Source organism: Anolis sagrei, chromosome 9, assembly GCF_037176765.1.
Source record: "Anolis sagrei isolate rAnoSag1 chromosome 9, rAnoSag1.mat, whole genome shotgun sequence".
NCBI lineage: Eukaryota > Metazoa > Chordata > Lepidosauria > Squamata > Dactyloidae > Anolis > Anolis sagrei.
In genome coordinates this window covers 7,903,873-7,923,145 of record NC_090029.1, presented here as the reverse complement: position 1 = coordinate 7,923,145, position 19,273 = coordinate 7,903,873, and the positions used below count along the sequence as shown (strand labels likewise).

At 48.0% G+C, this 19,273-nt stretch overlaps 1 protein-coding gene across 2 annotated transcripts in view; it reads left to right on the top strand.

Moving 5' to 3' along the window:
• The window catches only part of LOC132762611 (neuronal acetylcholine receptor subunit alpha-7), a 155,401-nt gene extending 139,002 nt beyond the window's left edge, over positions 1–16,399 (top strand). For both annotated transcript variants that reach the window (XM_067471251.1, XM_067471252.1), the window contains 3 exons: positions 1,226–1,312; positions 9,598–9,707; positions 15,632–16,399. In XM_067471251.1, coding sequence (XP_067327352.1) covers positions 1,226–1,312; positions 9,598–9,707; positions 15,632–16,150 — 716 coding nt within the window. In that variant the 3' untranslated portion in view covers positions 16,151–16,399. The remainder of the gene's footprint in view (positions 1–1,225; positions 1,313–9,597; positions 9,708–15,631) is intronic.
• Positions 16,400–19,273: the final 2,874 nt, after the last annotated feature.

Here is a 19,273-nt window from a genome sequence, read left to right as displayed (position 1 = left end):
TTGGCCTATAAAGCCCTAAACGGTTCCGGCCCAAGCTACCTATCCGACCGCATCTCTGCCTATGAACCCACCAGGACTTTGAGATCTTCCGGGGAGGACCTGCTCTCGATCCTGCCTGCTTCTCAAGCACGGCTGGCGAGGACGAGAGATAGGGCCTTCTCGGTGGTGGCTCCTCGGCTGTGGAATGCCCTTCCCACGGTCATTAGGCTGGCACCATCTCTAATGGTGTTCCGCAAGAAACTGAAGACGTGGTTATTTGTGCAGGCGTTCGAATAACTAGTGCAATGACTGGCAATGAACATAGGAGTGGAACAATGGATGATGAATTTTGGATTATGTTTTCTAGATGATGAGACGATAGTGATTGGTTAATGTAGTAATTCTATTGTTGGATAATATGTTATTTGTTAATTGTTGTTCATTATTGCATTGAATTATTGCTGTTTTTACTGGTTGTGAACCGCTGTGAGTCGCCCTCGGGCTGAGAACAGCAGTATATAATAGGCCTGGGTAACAACGGAAAAAATTGTTTCTAAACTTGTTTCGTTTTTAGGGGTCCATCGCGTTTCGTTTTAAAAAAGAATTCCGAAATTTTCCTTTTAAAAATTTCGAAATTTACGAAATTTCATATAATTACGAATCGATTCGTTAATGGTGGACGCGATTGCGCAATATGCTAAAAAGAACCTCCAAATGGGACAGGAGGAACTTCTGAAGCTTCCCTCTCCCTCTGTTGTTGAGTGTTGGTGTGATAAAACAAACAACAACTATAAAACTTGCACCAGACATGCGAAAATAATTACGAAATAATTATGAAATAATTTCGAAATAATTACGAAATAATTTCGAAATAATTACGAAATAATTTAGAAATAATTACGAAATGATTTCGAAATAATTTCGAAACAATTACGAAATAATTACAAAATAAATTGAAAAAAATTGTTTTGAATCTAATTTACTCCTCACACAAAATTTGAATACTGGTGGCGTTGGGGGTGATTGATTTTGTCTTTTGGTTCCTGGGATTTATAGTTCACCTTAAATCAAAGAGCCTGCATGGCTCAATATTGGATCGTAAGCTAATTTAAATACGAATTAATAACAAATTACGAAATTAACGAACGAAACCGCCCAAGCCTAGTATATAAGTAAAGTAAAATAAATAAATAAATAAATAAATAAGTTTTAACTCTGACACCAGAACCTATCATTTGTCTTTCAGGGATAACCGTTCTATTGTCTCTCACCGTTTTTATGCTCCTGGTTGCCGAAATTATGCCAGCGACATCCGATTCAGTGCCATTGATAGGTGAGTCCTTGCAAGGTTCATTTTTTTCAAAGGAAGGACATCAATTGTTAGTTGAAATGATTTCTTTACGGGATTGTGACAAGAAGTGACAAGTGGAGTGCCGCAGGGTTCCGTCCTGGGCCCGGTCCTGTTCAACATCTTTATTAATGACTTAAATGAAGGGCTAGAAGGCATGATCATCAAGTTTGCAGACGACACCAAATTGGGAGGGATAGTCAATACTCTAGAGGAAAGGAGCAGAACTTAAAACGATCTTGACAGATTAGAAAGATGATTGGCCAAAACTAACAAAATGAAGTTCAACAGTGACAAATGCAAGATACTCCACTTTGGCAGAAAAAATGAAATGCAAAGATACAGAATGGGGGACAATGCCTGGCTCGAGAGCAGTACGTGTGAAAAAGATCTTGGAGTCCTCGTGGACAACAAGTTAAACATGAGCCAACAATGTGACGTGGCGGCAAAAAAAGCCAATGGGATTTTGGCCTGCATCAATAGGAGCATAGTGTCTAGATCTAAGGAAGTCATGCTCCCCATGCTCTATTCCGCTTTGGTTAGACCACACCTGGAATATTGTGTCCAATTCTGGGCACCACAATTCAAGAGAGATATTGACAAGCTGGAATGTGTCCAGAGGAGGGCGACTAAAATGATCAAGGGTCTGGAGAACAAGCCCTATGAGGAGTGGCTTAAGGAGCTGGGCATGTTTAGCCTGAAGAAGAGAAGGCTGAGAGGAGACATGACAGCCATGTATAAATATGTGAGAGGAAGCCACAGGGAGGAGGGAGCAAGCTTGTTTTCTGCTTCCCTGGAGACGAGGACGCAATGGAACAATGGCTTCAAACTACAAGAGAGGAGATTCCATTTGAACATGAGGAAGAACTTCCTGACTGTGAGAGCCGTTCAGCAGTGGAACTCTCTGCCCCGGAGTGTGGTGGAGGCTCCTTGTTTGGAAGCTTTTAAGCAGAGGCTGGATGGCCATCTGTCAGGGGTGATTTGAATGCAATGTTCCTGCTTCTTGGCAGAATGGGGTTGGACTGGATGGCCCATGAGGTCTCTTCCAACTCTTTGATTCTATGATTCTATGATTCTATGATTGGTAACCCTGGTGAACTTCTCTGCTATCCCCGTAATTGCTTCTATAGCAGTGGTTCTCAACCTTCCTAATGCCGCGACCCCTTAGTACACGTCCTCGTGTTGTGGTGACCCCCAACCATAACGTTATTTTTGTTGCTACTTCATAACTGTAATTTTGCTACTGTTATGAAATGTAATGTAAATATCTGATATGCAGGATGTATTTTCAGTCTCTGGACCAAATTTGGCACAAATACCCGATATGCCCAAAATTTGAATACTGGTGGGGTTGGGGGTGATTGATTTTGTCTTTTGGTTACTGGGATTTATAGTTCACCTTAAATCAAAGAGCCTTCTGAACTCCATCAATGATGGGGGTGATTGATTTTGTCTTTTGGTAATGCTGGAGTTGCTGGGATTTATAGTTCACCTTAAATCAAAGAGCCTTCTGAACTCCATCAATGATGGAATTGAATCAAAAACATGGCACACAGAATTCCCATGACCAAGAGAAAATACTGGGAGGGTCTGGTGGACATTGACCTTGAGTTTTTGGAGTTGTAGTTCACCTACATCCAGAGAACACTGTGGACTCAATCAATGATGGATCTGGACCAAACTTGACATGACTACTCAATATGCCCAAATGTGAACACTGGTGGAGTTTGGGGAAAATAGAATCCTGACATTTGGGAGTTGTAGTTGCTGGGATTTATAGTTCACCTTCAATCAAAGAGCATTCTGAACTCCACCAAGGATGGAATTGAACCTAACGGCACAAAGAACTCCCATAACCAACAGAAAATACTGGGAGGGTCTGGTGGACATTGACCTTGAGTTTTTGGAGTTGTAGTTCACCTACATCCAGAGAACACTATGGACTCAAGCAATGATGGATCTGGATCAAACTTGGCACAAATACTCAATATGCCCAAATGTGAACACTGGTGGAGTTTGGGGAAAATAGAATCCTGACATTTGGGAGTTGTAGTTGTTGGGATTTATAGTTCACCCACAAATCCCACCATTTATTTATTTATTTATTTATTTATTATCGGCACTTATACCCCGCCCTTCTCACCCCCAAGGGGGGACTCAGGGCGGCTTACACAATGAGGCACCATTCCGCGCCCATACAATTACAGTTATACAAAATGACAATCATAATTAAAACAATTAAAACAGTTAAAGATAAAACCACAATGCAATTAACAATCAATAACACAATATATATCACAACATATAGAACAATTCACGTGTTCAGCTTTCGACTTTCCGGGTTCCAGATCCCATTCCATTATACCTTTCCTAGATAGTGTCAATTCTTTACCTGCTCGTTTGACCAAACGCTTGGTCCCACATCCATGTTTTGAGTTTTCTCCTAAAGGAGAGGAGTGAGGTCGCTGTTCTGATTTCCCCAGGAAGCGAGTTCCACAGGCAGGGGGCCGCCACCGAGAAGGCCCTGCTCCTCGTCCCCGCCAATCTCACTTGTCCCGCCAACCATTCTGAACCCCACCAATGATAGAATTGGACCAAACTTTCCACAACAAACCCCCATGACCAACAGAAAATACAAGCATGTGGACAATTTCAACAGAAAGGAAGAGACCATGAAAATGAACAAAATCTGGCTATCAGTATTAAAAAACTCTAAAATTACAACAGCTAAGCAGCAGAGAGGAAACAACCAGGCACATCTTAACACCTCTCAACAGAACATTTTCCCAGGCTCAGCCAGGCCTTCAAATGCTAATGAAGGTGGTCAGTTGAAACATTCACACCTAGCTCCAGCAGAGAAGAGCTCTTTGCCCCACCCCAGTCATTCCACAGATATATAAACCCATTTTCCTATTTCCAACAGACCTCACTACCTCTGAGGATGCTTGCCATAGATGCAGGCGAAACGTCAGGAGAGAATGCCTCTAGACCATGGCCATATAACCCGGAAAAAACTACAACAACCCATTGAAAAGTCATTCATGACACGGCTTAGAAATGGAGATGAGAAATGGGTTTATATATCTGTGGAAAGACCAGGGCGGGACAAAGGACTCTTGTCTGCTGGAGCTAAGTGTGAATGTTTCAAATGACCACCTTGATTAGCATTTAATGGCTTGGAAGTGCCTGGGGGATTAAATGCTAATCAAGATGGTCAGTTGAAACATTCACACCTAGCTCCAGCAGACAAGAGTCCTTTGTCCCACCCTGGTCATTCCACAGATATATAAACCCATTTTCCTATTTCCAACAGACCTCACTACCTCTGAGGATGCTAACCATAGATGCAGGCGAAACGTCAGGAGAAAATGCCTCTAGAATATGGCCCTATAGCCCGGAAAAAACCTACAAGAACCTAGTGATTCCAGCCATGAAAGCCTTTGACAATACAGAAAATACTGTTTTCTGATGGTCTTTGGCGACCCCTCTGACACCCCCTCGCGACCCCCATAGGTTGAGAAACACTGTTTTTTTTTAAATGTGTTTTATGAAATGCCTGCTATTTTTATTTTCTCCTTTGGAGGGTGTTAAAGCATTTTTATATATAAAAAAACGATGGAAAGGTTAAAAAAAGAAGAGCTCGGTTAGGTTCAGGAGCTCAAGGGAGAAGAGCTTTTCAGTTGCGATGCCACATCTCTTGAGCTTCCTTCTGGAGAACCAATGCTTGACTCCTGCCCCGTTTTCTTGGAAGTGGACCTATTTAGAGAATTGTTCTCTACTTCAGTCCTCCAAGTGCGAAATGTCACTTCCCCTCCATTTTTAAAAATAATGGCTGACATACTTGCACTGCAGTTATTATATTTGTAAGCTAGAGTTATGGATATACAAGTGCTCCATATTCAGTAAGGCTACGTGGTCAGGGGCGGCTCAACCATTACGCAAAGTAAGCATTCGCAGTATAGTTGATTTTGCCCAGGGGTGCTCTTGAGGCGCTCTTGGGGGAAAATAGACCTTGACATATGCAAGTTGTAGTTACTGGGATGTATAGTTCACCTACAATCAAAGAGCATTCTGAACTCCACCAATGATGGAATTGAACCAAATACAGAGGAGGCCCTAGGTAATTTTCAACAATAAGCAAACAGTATTTTGCCCCCCCCCCCCCAACCAATCACTGATATATATTTTCTGTTTGTCGTGGGAGTTCTGTGTGCCATATTTGGTTCAATTCCATCATTGGTGGAGTTCAGAATGCTCTTTTGATTGTAAGTGAACTATATATCCCAGTAACTTTAAGTACTGATGGTGTTTTTCAGGGTTAACCTGGCATAATGGGAGTTGTAGTTCACCCAGAGGCGGCCCTAGGTAATTATCAATGGTAAGCAAACAGTATTTTGGTGCCTCCCCCCCCCCCCCAACCAATCACTGATATATATTTTCTGTTCGGCGTGGGAGTTCTGTGTGCCATATTTGGTTCAATTCCATCATTGGTGGAGTTCAGAATGCTCTTTTGATTGTAAGTGAACTATATATCCCAGTAACTTTAAGTACTGATGGAGTTTTTCAGGGTTAACCTGGCATAATGGGAGTTGTAGTTCACCCAGAGGTGGCCCTAGGTAATTATCAATGGTAAGCAAACAGTATTTTGGCGCCTCCCCTGTGCCATATTTGGTTCAATTCCATCATTGGTGGAGTTCAGAATGCTCTTTGAATGTAGGTGAACTATACATCCCAGTAACTACAACGTGCATATGTCAAAGTCTGTTTTCCCCCAAGAGCGCCTCAAGAGCGCCCCTGGGCAAAATAAAGTATACTGCGAATGCTTACTTTGCGTAATGGGTTGAGCCGCCCCTGACCAAATATGGCACACAGAACTCCCACGACAAATAGAAAATATATATCAGTGATTGGTTGGGGGGGGGGGGGGGGTGGCAAAAATACTGTTTGCTTACCGTTAAAAATTGCCTAGGGCCTCCTCTGTACGTGGTTGTATTGGAAGATGATGCAAATGCTCTTCTAGAGGTATTTTCTCCTGACATTTCGCCTGCATCTATGGCAAGCTTCCTCAGAGGTAGTGGGGTCTGTTGGAAGTAGGAAAATGGGTTTATATATCTGTGGAATGACCAGGGTGGGACAAAGGACTCTTGTCTGCTGGAGCTAGGTGTGAATGTTTCAAATGACCACCTTGATTAGCATTTAATGGCTTGGAAGTGCCTGGGGGAAATCTTTTGTTGAGAGCAGGCCCATAGCCAGGATTTCGTTTCGGGGGGGGGCTGAATTTTTTTTCAGGGGGGGGTTTCGGGGGTGCTGAGTTTTGGGGGGGGGGCTGAGTCTGAGTGAAAGAGGGTCTAGCCTAGCAAACCTTTTGTATCATTACCCCAATACCCCCATGCATATGGGATATATTGAGTATGGTGATCAGATATGAATAAACATAACAGTTTAAATAATGCACCAATAAGGCCTTTTCACGAACCACCATGAGAATTTCGGGGGGGGGGGGGCTGAAGCCCCCCGAGCCCCCCCCCCCCCCCCCCCGGCTACATGCCTGGTTGAGAGTGATTTGATGTGCCTGATTGTTTGGTGGTCCCACCCTGGTCATTCCACAGATCTATAAACCCATTTTTCCTACTTCCAACAGACCTCACTACCTCCAAGGATGCTTGCCATAGATGCAGGCGAAACGTCAGGAGAAAATGCCTCTAGAGCATGGCCATATAGCCCGGAAAAACCTACAACAACCCAGTGATTCCAGCCATAAAAACCTTCGACAATACATTGTTAATGTTTATTGCTATTTTCTGTTTATGAGTTTATTTATTGTTTGTATTACTATCGCTATTGTTTTTGTTGTATTGTGGGCTTGGCCTCATGTAAGCCACACCGAGTCCCTTGGAGGGATGGTAGTGGGGTACAAATAAATTATTATTATTATTATTATTATTATTATTATTATTGTATTGTCGAAGGCTTTCATGGCCGGAATCACTGGGTTGTTGTAGGTTTTTCCGGGCTATATGGCCATGTTCTGGAAGCAATTTTTCTCCTGACGTTTCACCTGCATCTATGGCAAGCATCCTCAGAGGTAGTGAGGTCTGTTGGAACTAAGAAAAGGGGTTTATATATCTGTGGAATGACCAGGGTGGGGCAAAGGACTTTTTTCTGCTGAGGCTAGGTGTGAATGTTTCAGCTGATCACCTTGATTAGCATTCAATGGCTTGGAAGTGCCTCGGGGGAATCTTTTGTTGAGAGTGATTTTATGTGCCTGTTTGTTTCCCCTCTGTTGTTTTGCTGTTGTAATTTTTGAGTTTTTTAATACTGGTAGCCAGATTTTGTTCATTTTCATGGTTTCTTCCTTTCTGTTGAAATTGTCCATGATCATCAAGGCATGATCATAGAATCCCTGACAGATGGCCATCCAGCCTTGGCTTAAAAGTCTCCAAAGAAGGAGCCTCCACCACACTCCACAGCTGAATCATAGAATCATAGAATCAAAGAGTTGGAAGAGACCTCATGGGCCATCCAGTCCAACCCCATTCTACCAAGAAGCAGGAATACTGCATTCAAATCACCCCTGACAGATGGCCATCCAGCCTCTGTTTAAAAGCTTCCAAAGAAGGAGCCTCCACCACACTCCGGGGCAGAGAGTTCCACTGCTGAATGGCTCTCACAGTCAGGAAGTTCTTCCTCATGTTCATATGGAATCTTCTCTCTTGTAGTTTGAAGCCATTGTTCCGCGTCCTAGTTTCCAAGGAAGCAGAAAACAAGCTTGCTCCCTCCTCCCTGTGGCTTCCTCTCACACATTTATACATGGCTATCATATCTCCTCTCAGCCTTCCCTTCTTCAGGCTAAACATATCCAGCTCCTTAAGCCGCTCCTCATAGGGCTTGTTCTCCAGACCCTTGATCATTTGAGTCGCCCTCCTCTGGACACATTCCAGCTTGTCAATATCTCTCTTGAATTGTGGTGCCCAGAATTGGACACAATATTCCAGGTGTGGTCTAACCAAGGCAGAATAGAGGGGTAGCATGACTTCCCTGGATCTAGACACTATGCTCCTATTGATGCAGGCTAAAATCCCATTGGCTTTTTTTGCCCCCACATCACATTCCTGGCTCATGTTTAACTTGTTGTCCACGAGGACTCCAAGATCTTTTTCACATGTACTGCTCTCGAGCCAAGCATCCCCCATTTTGTATCTTTGCATTTCGTTTTTCCTGCCAAAGTGGAGAATTCAAGAGAGATATTGACAAGCTGGAATGTGTCCAGAGGAGGGTGGCTAAAATGATCAAGGGTCTGGAGAACAAGCCCTATGAGGAGCGGCTTAAGGAGCTGGGCATGTTTAGCCTGAAGAAGAGAAGGCTGAGAGGAGATATGATAGCCATGTATACATATGTGAGAGGAAGCCACAGGGAGGAGGGAGCAAGCTTGTTTTCTGCTTCCCTGGAGACTAGGACGCAATGGAACAATGGCTTCAAACTACAAGAGAGGAGATTCCATCTGAACATGAGGAAGAACTTCTTGACTGTGAGAGCTGTTCAGCAGTGGAACTCTCTGCCCCGGAGTGTGGTGGAGGCTCCTTCTTTGGAAGCTTTTAAACAGAGGCTGGATGGCCATCTCTCAGGGGTGATTTGAATGCAATATTCCTGCTTCTTGGCAGAATGGGGTTGGACTGGATGACCCATGAGATCTCTTCCAACTCTTTGATTCTATGATTCTATGAGTCCCAACACCACATAATAAAAGTGAAAATATGTATGTGTGTGTGGCTGGAGTGTCTACTTTCACAGACAAGCTTTTAAACAGAGGCTGGATGGCCATCTGTCAGGGGTGATTTGAATGCAATATTCCTGCTTCTTGGCGGGGGGTTGGACTGGATGGCCCATGAGGTCTCTTCCAACTCTTTGATTCTATGATTCTATGACACATTCCAGCTTAGAGTTAACATCTCCCTTCAGTTCTGGTGCCCAGAATTGGACACAGTGTGATTCCAGGTGTGGTCTGACCAAGACAGAGTAGAGGGATAGCATGACTTCCCTGGATCTGGGCACTAGACTCCTATTGATGCAAGCCAAAATCCCATTGGCTTTTTGGATAATTCGAATTCTCGAACTGTAAAGTGAATCTGAATGTTTCACATCAGAGCAAAACAAAAACACCCAACCCCTTCTGTAGGAGGATTTCTACATGAGCAGTGTTATTTGAATTGAATTATTTTGAATTATTTTGAAACAAGTAATCAAATGTCCTTCTTCTTCACCTTTTGCAGCACAGTATTTTGCCAGCACTATGATTATCGTCGGCCTCTCCGTGGTTGTGACGGTCATTGTGCTGCAATATCACCACCACGATCCAGACGGGGGCAAAATGCCCAAATGGGTAAGAGCCAATTTGAAGTATATATGATTTTCTCTGTCCAGAGCTTACAGTTCATGTGCGAATTCTTTATGCTCCCTCGAATCCAAGTTCGACAAGGCAGAAAGAGAAAGGCATTGGGGCAACGGCATTGTAATGGCATGCACGTACCAGTCTGCCATGTACAAATTAACTGACTGTAAGCCCTGTATGTGACACACTGTCACACAGACACAGCAGTGGTAATGTATATTTTATTTACTAAAATGTTTTACGCTGCCTCTTCATCCACAACGGCCCCCGAGGCAGCTACCAAATCAATTATGGATTGCTTTCCAAAGAGAGCTTAAAAATATGAACACTGCCATTAGAAATACAAATATTAAAACCCACCCAGATGAATCAGACCATGGATTTGCAGGGTTCCCAATGCCTGTATGGTTTCTCCAAGTATTTTCAGAAACAAAATCCATAGAATAACATGTTGGGTATTAAATAGGTATAGTACTGAGTATCTCCATCTGAGTAATACGATTGGAAAGGCAGAAGACGAACAAGAACCAGACCTACCCATACTAGACCCAACCATCCATGGATGTATCTGAGAAAAGAAAGTCAAGAAATATCTATAGCAATGGTTCCCACACTTTTTTTGACTAGGGACCCCTTGGACCAGGGACCTCTTGGACCAGGGACCACTTGGACCAAGGACAACTTGGACCAGGGGCCACTTGGACCAGGGACCACTTGGACCAGGGACCCCTTGGACCAGGGACCCCTTGGACCAGGGACCACTTGGACCAGGGACCACTTGGACCAGGGACCCCTTGGACCAGGGACCACTTGGACCAGGGACCCCTTGGACCAGGGACCCCTTGGACCAGGGACCACTTGGACCAGGGACCCCTTGGACCCAGGACCACTTGGACCAGGGACCCCTTGGACCAGGGACCCCTTGGATCTGGGACCACTTGGACCAGGGACCACTTGGACCAGGGGCCACTTAGACCAGGGACCCCTTGGACCAGGGACCACTTGGACCAGGGACCACTTGGACCAGGGACCCCTTGGACCAGGGACCCCTTGGACCAGGGACCACTTGGACCAGGGACCACTTGGACCAGGGACCCCTTGGACCAGGGACCACTTGGACCAGGGACCCCTTGGACCAGGGACCCCTTGGACCAGGGACCACTTGGACCAGGGACCCCTTGGACCCAGGACCACTTGGACCAGGGACCCCTTGGACCAGGGACCCCTTGGATCTGGGACCACTTGGACCAGGGACCACTTGGACCAGGGGCCACTTAGACCAGGGACCCCTTGGACCAGGGACCACTTGGACCAGGGACCACTTGGACCAGGGACCCCTTGGACCAGGGACCCCTTGGACCAGGGACCACTTGGACCAGGGACCACTTAGACCAGGGACCCCTTGGACCAGGGACCACTTGGACCAGGGACCCCTTGGACCCAGGACCACTTGGACCAGGGACCCCTTGGACCAGGGACCCCTTGGATCTGGGACCACTTGGACCAGGGACCACTTGGACCAGGGGCCACTTAGACCAGGGACCCCTTGGACCAGGGACCACTTGGACCAGGGACCACTTGGACCAGGGACCCCTTGGACCAGGGACCCCTTGGACCAGGGACCACTTGGACCAGGGACCACTTGGACCAGGGACCACTTGGACCAGGGGCCATTTGGACCAGGGACCACTTGGACCAGGGACCATTTGGACCAGGGACAACTTGGAACAGGGACCACTTGGACCAGGGACCACTTGGACCAGGGACCACTTGGACCAGGGACCACTTGGACCAGGGGCCATTTGGACCAGGGACCACTTGGACCAGGGACCCCTTGGACCAGGGACCCCTTGGACCAGGGACCACTTGGACCAGGGACCCCTTGGACCAGGGACCCCTTGGACCAGGGACCACTTGGACCAGGGACCCCTTGGACCAGGGACCCCTTGGACCCAGGACCACTTGGACCAGGGACCCCTTGGACCAGGGACCCCTTGGACCTGGGACCACTTGGACCAGGGACCACTTGGACCAGGGACCACTTGGACCAGGGACCATTTGGACCAGGGACAACTTGGAACAGGGACCACTTGGACCAGGGACCACTTGGACCAGGGACCACTTGGACCAGGGACCACTTGGACCAGGGGCCATTTGGACCAGGGACCTCTTGGACCAGGGACCCCTTGGACCAGGGACCCCTTGGACCAGGGACCCCTTGGACCAGGGACCACTTGGACCAGGGACCCCTTGGACCAGGGACCCCTTGGACCAGGGACCACTTGGACCAGGGACCCCTTGGACCAGGGACCCCTTGGACCAGGGACCCCTTGGACCAGGGACCCCTTGGACCAGGGACCACTTGGACCAGGGACCCCTTGGACCAGGGACCCCTTGGACCCAGGACCACTTGGACCAGGGACCCCTTGGACCAGGGACCCCTTGGACCTGGGACCACTTGGACCAGGGACCACTTGGACCAGGGACCACTTGGACCAGGGACCTCTTGGACCAGGGACCACTTTGTCCAGGGAACACTTGACTAGGGACCACTTGGATCAGGGTCCACTTGGACCAGGGACTATTTGGACCAGGGACCACTTGGACCAGGGACCACTTGGACCAGGGATCACTTTGACCAGGGACCACTTTATCCAGGGAACACTTTGTCCAGGGAACACTTGACCAGAGACCTCTTGGACCAGGGACCACTTGGACTGGGGATCACTTGGACCGGGGATCACTTTGACCGGGGACCACTTTGACCAGGGACCACTCTACAACATTAGCACCAAAAGGGTTACGAACCAGTTTTCAGTCAACATTAGATTTGGTTTGGGGGGCTGATTCAGAAAATTCCTTTGGATGCACCACATCAGCTCTAGTTTCTGATACAGAACATATGTCATTGTCAGCAACAGGGAAGGAATGGCAGGTGGTGTGAAAGGAGTAGAAATAAAATAAATAAAGAGTAAGGAGGCTCGCGGAACAGATTTTTGTCCTCACGGCCCACTTGTGGTCTGTGGTCCACAAGTTAGGAATCACTGATCTAGAACATGACACAACAACAAGTTGTCTGGTAGAAAGGAGAGGGGCATCCATCTTTATTGGATGAGCTGCAACATATGGAGTGATAGATCATGCTGTTTTCTTAGCTAATTTCAACATTATGCAGGAACTTCAGAAGTAAGCTTCTGCTATCCTTGGTAATACTTCAGGGATGTACAATTACCTGGGCCCTACTGGGTCAAAGGTTCTATCAAAGAATACTTTAATCTTAAGTTTGGAAGCCAAATGAAATGGGCTTTGACTTCTTTCCCATCAATTTTTTTTACCAGGGACCTCTTGGACTAGGGACCACTTGGACCAGGGACCCCTTGGACAGGGACCCCTTGGACCAGGGACCACTTGGACCAGGGACCACTTGGACCAGGGACCACTTGGACCAGGGACCACTTGGACCAGGGACCACTTGGACCAGGGACCACTTGGACCAGGGACCCCTTGGACCAGGGACCACTTGGACCAGGGACCACTTGGACCAGGGACCCCTTGGACCAGGGACCACTTGGACCAGGGACCACTTGGACCAGGGACCACTTGGACCAGGGACCACTTGGACCAGGGACCACTTGGACCAGGGACCACTTGGACCAGGGTCCACTTTGACCAGGGACCACTTGGACCAGGGACCACTTGGACCAGGGACCACTTGGACCAGGGACCACTTGGACCAGGGACCACTTGGACCAGGGACCACTTGGACCAGGGCCCACTTGGACCAGGGCCCACTTGGACCAGGGCCCACTTGGACCAGGGTCCACTTTGACCAGGGTCCACTTTGACCAGGGACCACTTGGACCAGGGACCACTTGGACCAGGGACCACTTGGACCAGGGCCCACTTGGACCAGGGACCACTTGGACCAGGGACCACTTGGACCAGGGTCCACTTTGACCAGGGACCACTTGGACCAGGGACCACTTTGTCCAGGGAACACTCCCCCTGAAGTCACAGGTCCGCAGTTTGGGAGTCCTCTTGGATTCATCACTTACGCTTGAGGCTCAGGCGTCGGTGGTGGCCGGGAGGGCTTTTGCACAATTGAGACTCGTGCGCCAACTGCAACCGTACCTTTTAAAGGCTGATCTGGCCGGGGTGGTCCATGCCTTGGTCACCTCTAGATTGGACTACTGTAATGTGCTCTACGTGGGGCTGCCCTTGAAAATGGCTCGGAAATTCCAACTGGTCCAACGGTCGGCGGCCAGGTTGTTAACTGGTGCTCCTTACAGAGAGAGGTCAACCCTCCTGTTTAAGGACCTCCATTGGCTGCCATTCATCTTCCGGTCCCAATTCAAGGTGCAGGTGCTTACCTACAAAGCCCTAAATGGTTTGGGACCCACCTACATGCGTGACCGCATCTCCATATATGAACCCGCACGATCCCTTCGTTCATCTGGAGAGACCCTGCTCACGATCCCATCTGCGTCGCAAGCGCGTTTGGTGGGGACGAGGGACAGGGCCTTCTCTGTGGTGGCCCCCCAACTCTGGAACTCTCTCCCCAAGGACATCAGACAAGCCCCAACGTTGGCAGTCTTTAGGAAGAGCTTGAAGACCAGGCTCTTCCAGGGTGCCTTTCCAGAATAGGAAACTCCTAGCATCATGTCCCAATTGCACTTTGTTAGAGATTTAGGATTGTCTGCACATTGCACCTACCTCCAAAAACCTCTACATTTCACCGGTCATGTCCAGCACTTTTTAAATTTGTCCATTACATTTGGCCTGGCCTTAGGTTTTAATGCGTCATGGTGTCATTGTTTTTAGTGTTTTATTGTTTGCTTGATGTTTTATTATTTGCTTTATGAGCTTTACTGTTGTATTTGTATGCTGTTGTTTTGTTGGTGGCCTTGGCCTTTGTAAGCCACATCGAGTCCTTCGTGAGATGTTAGCGGGGTATAAATAAAGATAATAATAATAATAATAATAATAATAATAATCCTTTATTTATACCCTGCTACCATCTCCCGAAGGACTCGGTGCGGCTTACAAGAGGCTGAGCCCAAATACATCAGTAAAAACAGCAACAACAGCAATACAGACAATAAATAAACTCATAAACAAAGCAATAAACAGTAACAATAACACCACGACGCATTAAAAACCTATGGCAGGGCCAAAGGTAATAATTAATTTTTTTAGAAAATGCTGGGCATGACAAGGTGACATATAACTAGGATAGGTATTTGGAGAGAAATGGAGCGAGCAGACAATCCTAGATCATTAGTAAAGTGCCATTAGGGACATGTTACTTAGGATTTCCTTATTTTGGGAAGGCACACTGGAACAATCATGTTTTCAGGCTCCTCTTAAAGACTGCCAGAGTTGGGGCATGCCTAATGTCCTTGGGGAGCGAGTTCCAGAGTTGAGGGGCCACCACCGAGAAGGCCCTGTCCCACATCCCCACCAATCGCGCTTGTGATGGAGGTGGGATCGTGAGCAGGGCCTCTCCAGATGAATGAAGAGATTGTGTGGGTTCGTACACAGAAATGCGGTCACGCAGGTAGGTGGGTCCCAAACCGTTTAGGGCTTTGTAGGTAAGCACCTGCACCTTGAATTGGGACTGGAAAATGAATGGCAGCCAATGGAGCCCCTTAAACAGGAGGGTTGACCGCTCCCTGTAAGGAGCACCAGTTAACAACCTGGCCGCCGCCCGTTGGACCAGTTGAAATTTCCGGGCCATTTTCAAGGGTAGCCCCACGAAGAGTGCATTACAGTAATCCAATCTGGAGATGACTAAGGCATGGGGTATAAATAAAGATAATAATAATAATAATAATAATAATAATAATAATAATAATAAAAGTGACACACAAGAGAGGCAGTGTGTTCAATTATCTGTTCTCTCCCGTGTTCCCCAGACCAGGATCATCCTTCTCAACTGGTGTGCCTGGTTCCTGAGGATGAAGCGGCCTGGAGAGGACAAAGTCCGCCCTGCGTGCCAACACAAGCAACGCCGATGTAGCATGTCCAGCGTCGAGATCAACACAGTCAGTGGGCAACAATCCAGCAATGGAAACATGCTCTATATCGGATTCAGAGGCCTGGAAGGAGTTCATTGTACACCAACCACCGACTCGGGCGTGATTTGTGGAAGGATGACGTGTTCCCCGACCGACGACGACAACCTCCTTCACAGCGGACATCCTTCAGAAACCGACCCGGATCTTGCTAAGATCTTGGAGGAAGTCCGCTACATCGCCAATCGGTTCAGAGACCAAGACGAGGCAGAAGCCGTTTGCAACGAGTGGAAGTTTGCTGCTTCTGTCGTAGACCGCCTCTGCTTGATGGCCTTTTCGGTTTTCACTATCATTTGCACCATCGGCATCCTGATGTCAGCACCCAATTTTGTCGAGGCCGTTTCGAAGGATTTCGCTTGACATGGGAAATGTTGGCGAGCTATAGATTAAAAGGGGGGAGGGATAAGAGTTACGTAGCAATAGCCTGTTTGGTGCACTTATATACAGGATGTGGGGATGCAAACCATGTTGGGGTGGGCACGGTATTACAAAAGGACATTGTAACTATTAATAGTCCGGGCAATTGTCCTGGGACATGTGTATACTGCATCACCATCCCTTGAGATAACCACGTTTGGTGTTTGGAATAAATTATTTAAATTAAGTCTATCTGCATCTTCTTGGCATTATTTGAAAACCTTCCAGAATCTCAGTTTTTAATTAATTGCAATTTTATATTGGAATTGGGACAATAGAAAAAAAAGTTAATGGCTTCACTGCTATGGCTAGTACTAATTAGAGTAGGCCTATTGCAGAGTTTCTCAACCTGTGGATCAGGACCCAGGGGGGGGGGGCACATGGTGGGGTTTCAGAGGGTCTTAGGAACCCCTTTGGTAGAGAAGGTTGAAGATCTCTCTCCCTGTCCTTTTACTTTTTGGAAACAGACGGTGAATCCTCCCACCAAAAGCCCTCCTTCGCTGTGATTGACCAGCCTCTCAGCCATGGAGAGGGATGTTTCTGAGACTCCAAGCGGAGAGGGGAGAGCAGGCATGCTTGGCTCATTTATTTATTTATTTATTTATTTGGTGCATTTGTTAACCGCCATTCTCAGCCCTTAGAGCGACTCATGGCGGTGTACAACAAACATAAAAAGGCAGTTTACAAAAGGCAATTACAGAACAACATATTAACAATACCACAATTATAAAGTTACACTAAATAATCCGCTTCGTCTCATAGTGGAATCATAACCAATCTCATATTCCTTGTTCCAATCCAGTCATCTTTACCACATTATTATAGCACTTAATTAAATGCCTTCTCGAACAGCCATGTCTTAAGGCTTTTTCGGAAGGACATGAGGGAGGGCGCCTGTCTGATGTCTGCAGGGAGAGTGTTCCACAGCCGGGGGGCCACCACCGAGAAGGCCCTCTCCCTCGTCCCCGCCAGCCGTGCCTGTGAGGCAGGCGGGATCGAGAGAAGGGCCTCCCCAGACGATCTCAAGGTCCTCGTGGGCTCATAGGCCAAGATGCGGTTCGAAAGGTATTTTGGGCCGGAGCCGTTTAGGGCTTTGTAGGCCAAAACCAGCACCTTAAATTGGGCCCGGTAGCAGATCGGCAGCCAGTGGAGCTGGGACAACAAGGGCGTTGTGTGCTCCCTGCATCCCGCTCCAGTTAGTAACATGGCTGCCGCACGCTGAACCAGCTGAAGCTTCCGGGCCGTCTTCAAGGGCAGCCCCACGTAGAGAGCGTTGCAGTAGTCAAGGCGGGATGTGACCAGAGCGTGTACCACCGTGGCCAAGTCAGACTTCCCGAGATACGGGCGCAGCTGGCGCACGAGCCTGAGCTGTGCAAATGCTCTCCTGGTCACCGCTGAAACCTGGGGATCCAGGCTCAACGATGAATCCAGGGTCACACCCAAGCTGCGAACCTGCGCCTTCAAGGGGAGTGCGACCCCGTCCAGCACAGGCTGTAACCCTATACCCCGTTCGGCCTTGCGACTGACCAGGAGTACCTCTGTCTTGTCTGGATTTAGTTTCAGTTTGTTCGCCCTCATCCAGACTGTTACAGCGGCCAGGCACCGGTTCAGGACCTCGACAGCCTCCTTAGTAGCAGGTGGGAAGGAGTGACAGAGTTGGACATCATCTGCGTACAGATGACACCGCACCCCGAAACTCCGGATGATCTCATAGCAGCGTGGTGCGCATGTGCAGGCGAGGGAGAGCGTGTGAGGCTGAAGAGAGGCTCGTTCGAGCAAGTCCCTTTAAGGCATGGGAGTTCTGTGTTGGAAGTTAGGCCCAATTCTATCATTGGTGGGGTTCAGAATGCTCTTTGATTGTAGGTAAACTATAAATCCCAGCAACTACAACTCCCAAATGTCAATGTCTATTTCCCCTAAACTCCTCCAGTGTTCACAATGGGGCATATTGAATATTTGTGCCAAGTTTGGTCCAGATCTATCATTGTTTGAATGCACAGTGCTCTCTGGATGTAAGTGACGTCAGCAAGCCAGGAGGACATCCAATGAGGGCTCTGGCCCTGCTTTGGCCACTTGGCCAATGAGGTGGGACGGAGGAGGACAACAGGGAAACAATGAAGAAATGTCCAGGTGACTGGATTACAAATGACCAGTGTTTGATCATGTCTCATAAATACACATATACACAAGTATATAAATACACATATACACAGAGGCGGCCCTAGGTAATTTTCAACGGTAAGCAAACAGTATTTTGGCGCCCCCTCCCCCCCCAACCAATCATTGATATATATATTCTGTTTGTCGTGGGAGTTCTGTGTGCCATATTTGGTTCAATTCCATCATTGGTGGAGTTCAGAATGCTCTTTGATTGTAGGTGAACTATACATCCCAGTAACTACACTTGCCGCACTTGCTCCCTTGCCTGGCCCGCTTTGGATCTGGAGGCGTGCCTGAAGACTCCAGCGTGTGCACCAAAAGTCACCTCTTCTCCTGACTTTCTCCTCAGCCATTGGGACCAAGAGAGAAAGAGAGAGAGAGAGAGAGAGAGAGAGGTGGAGATGCCCACCTTTCCTGAAGGTAGGTGCAAAAACAAAGGAGGGAGCGGAGGTGGGAGATACCTCCAGCCGGAGGGGCTCTCTCTCTCTCTTGGTCCCAATGGCTGAAGAGAAAGTTAGGAGAAGAGGCAACTTTTGGTGCGCACGCTGGGGTCTTCAGACATCCTCTGGACCCGAAGCGGGCCGGGCGCGGTGGCTCCACCCCTTGGGCCACCCATGGATTGGGGAGAGGAGAGTAGGCGGGTGGAGAGCCGGGGGATCAGGAAAGGGAGCCAGTCATGGGGAAGGGATTGAACACAGAGAACGATTGAGCGCCGGCTCTGCTCGCGCACCCAGTGGCCGGCTGGAGCAGGAACGAGAGGGGCTAGGCGAGGCTCAAGGGCCCGGCCCCTTTGGGGAGAGGATTGTGAAGATCCCTTACATTGCCAGCCAGGGTGGCGGGGCCTAGAAGAGGCAGGTTGGCTGGTTTCAGCTTGGAAGGCCTGGCAGAGAGCGGCAGGAGCCATTT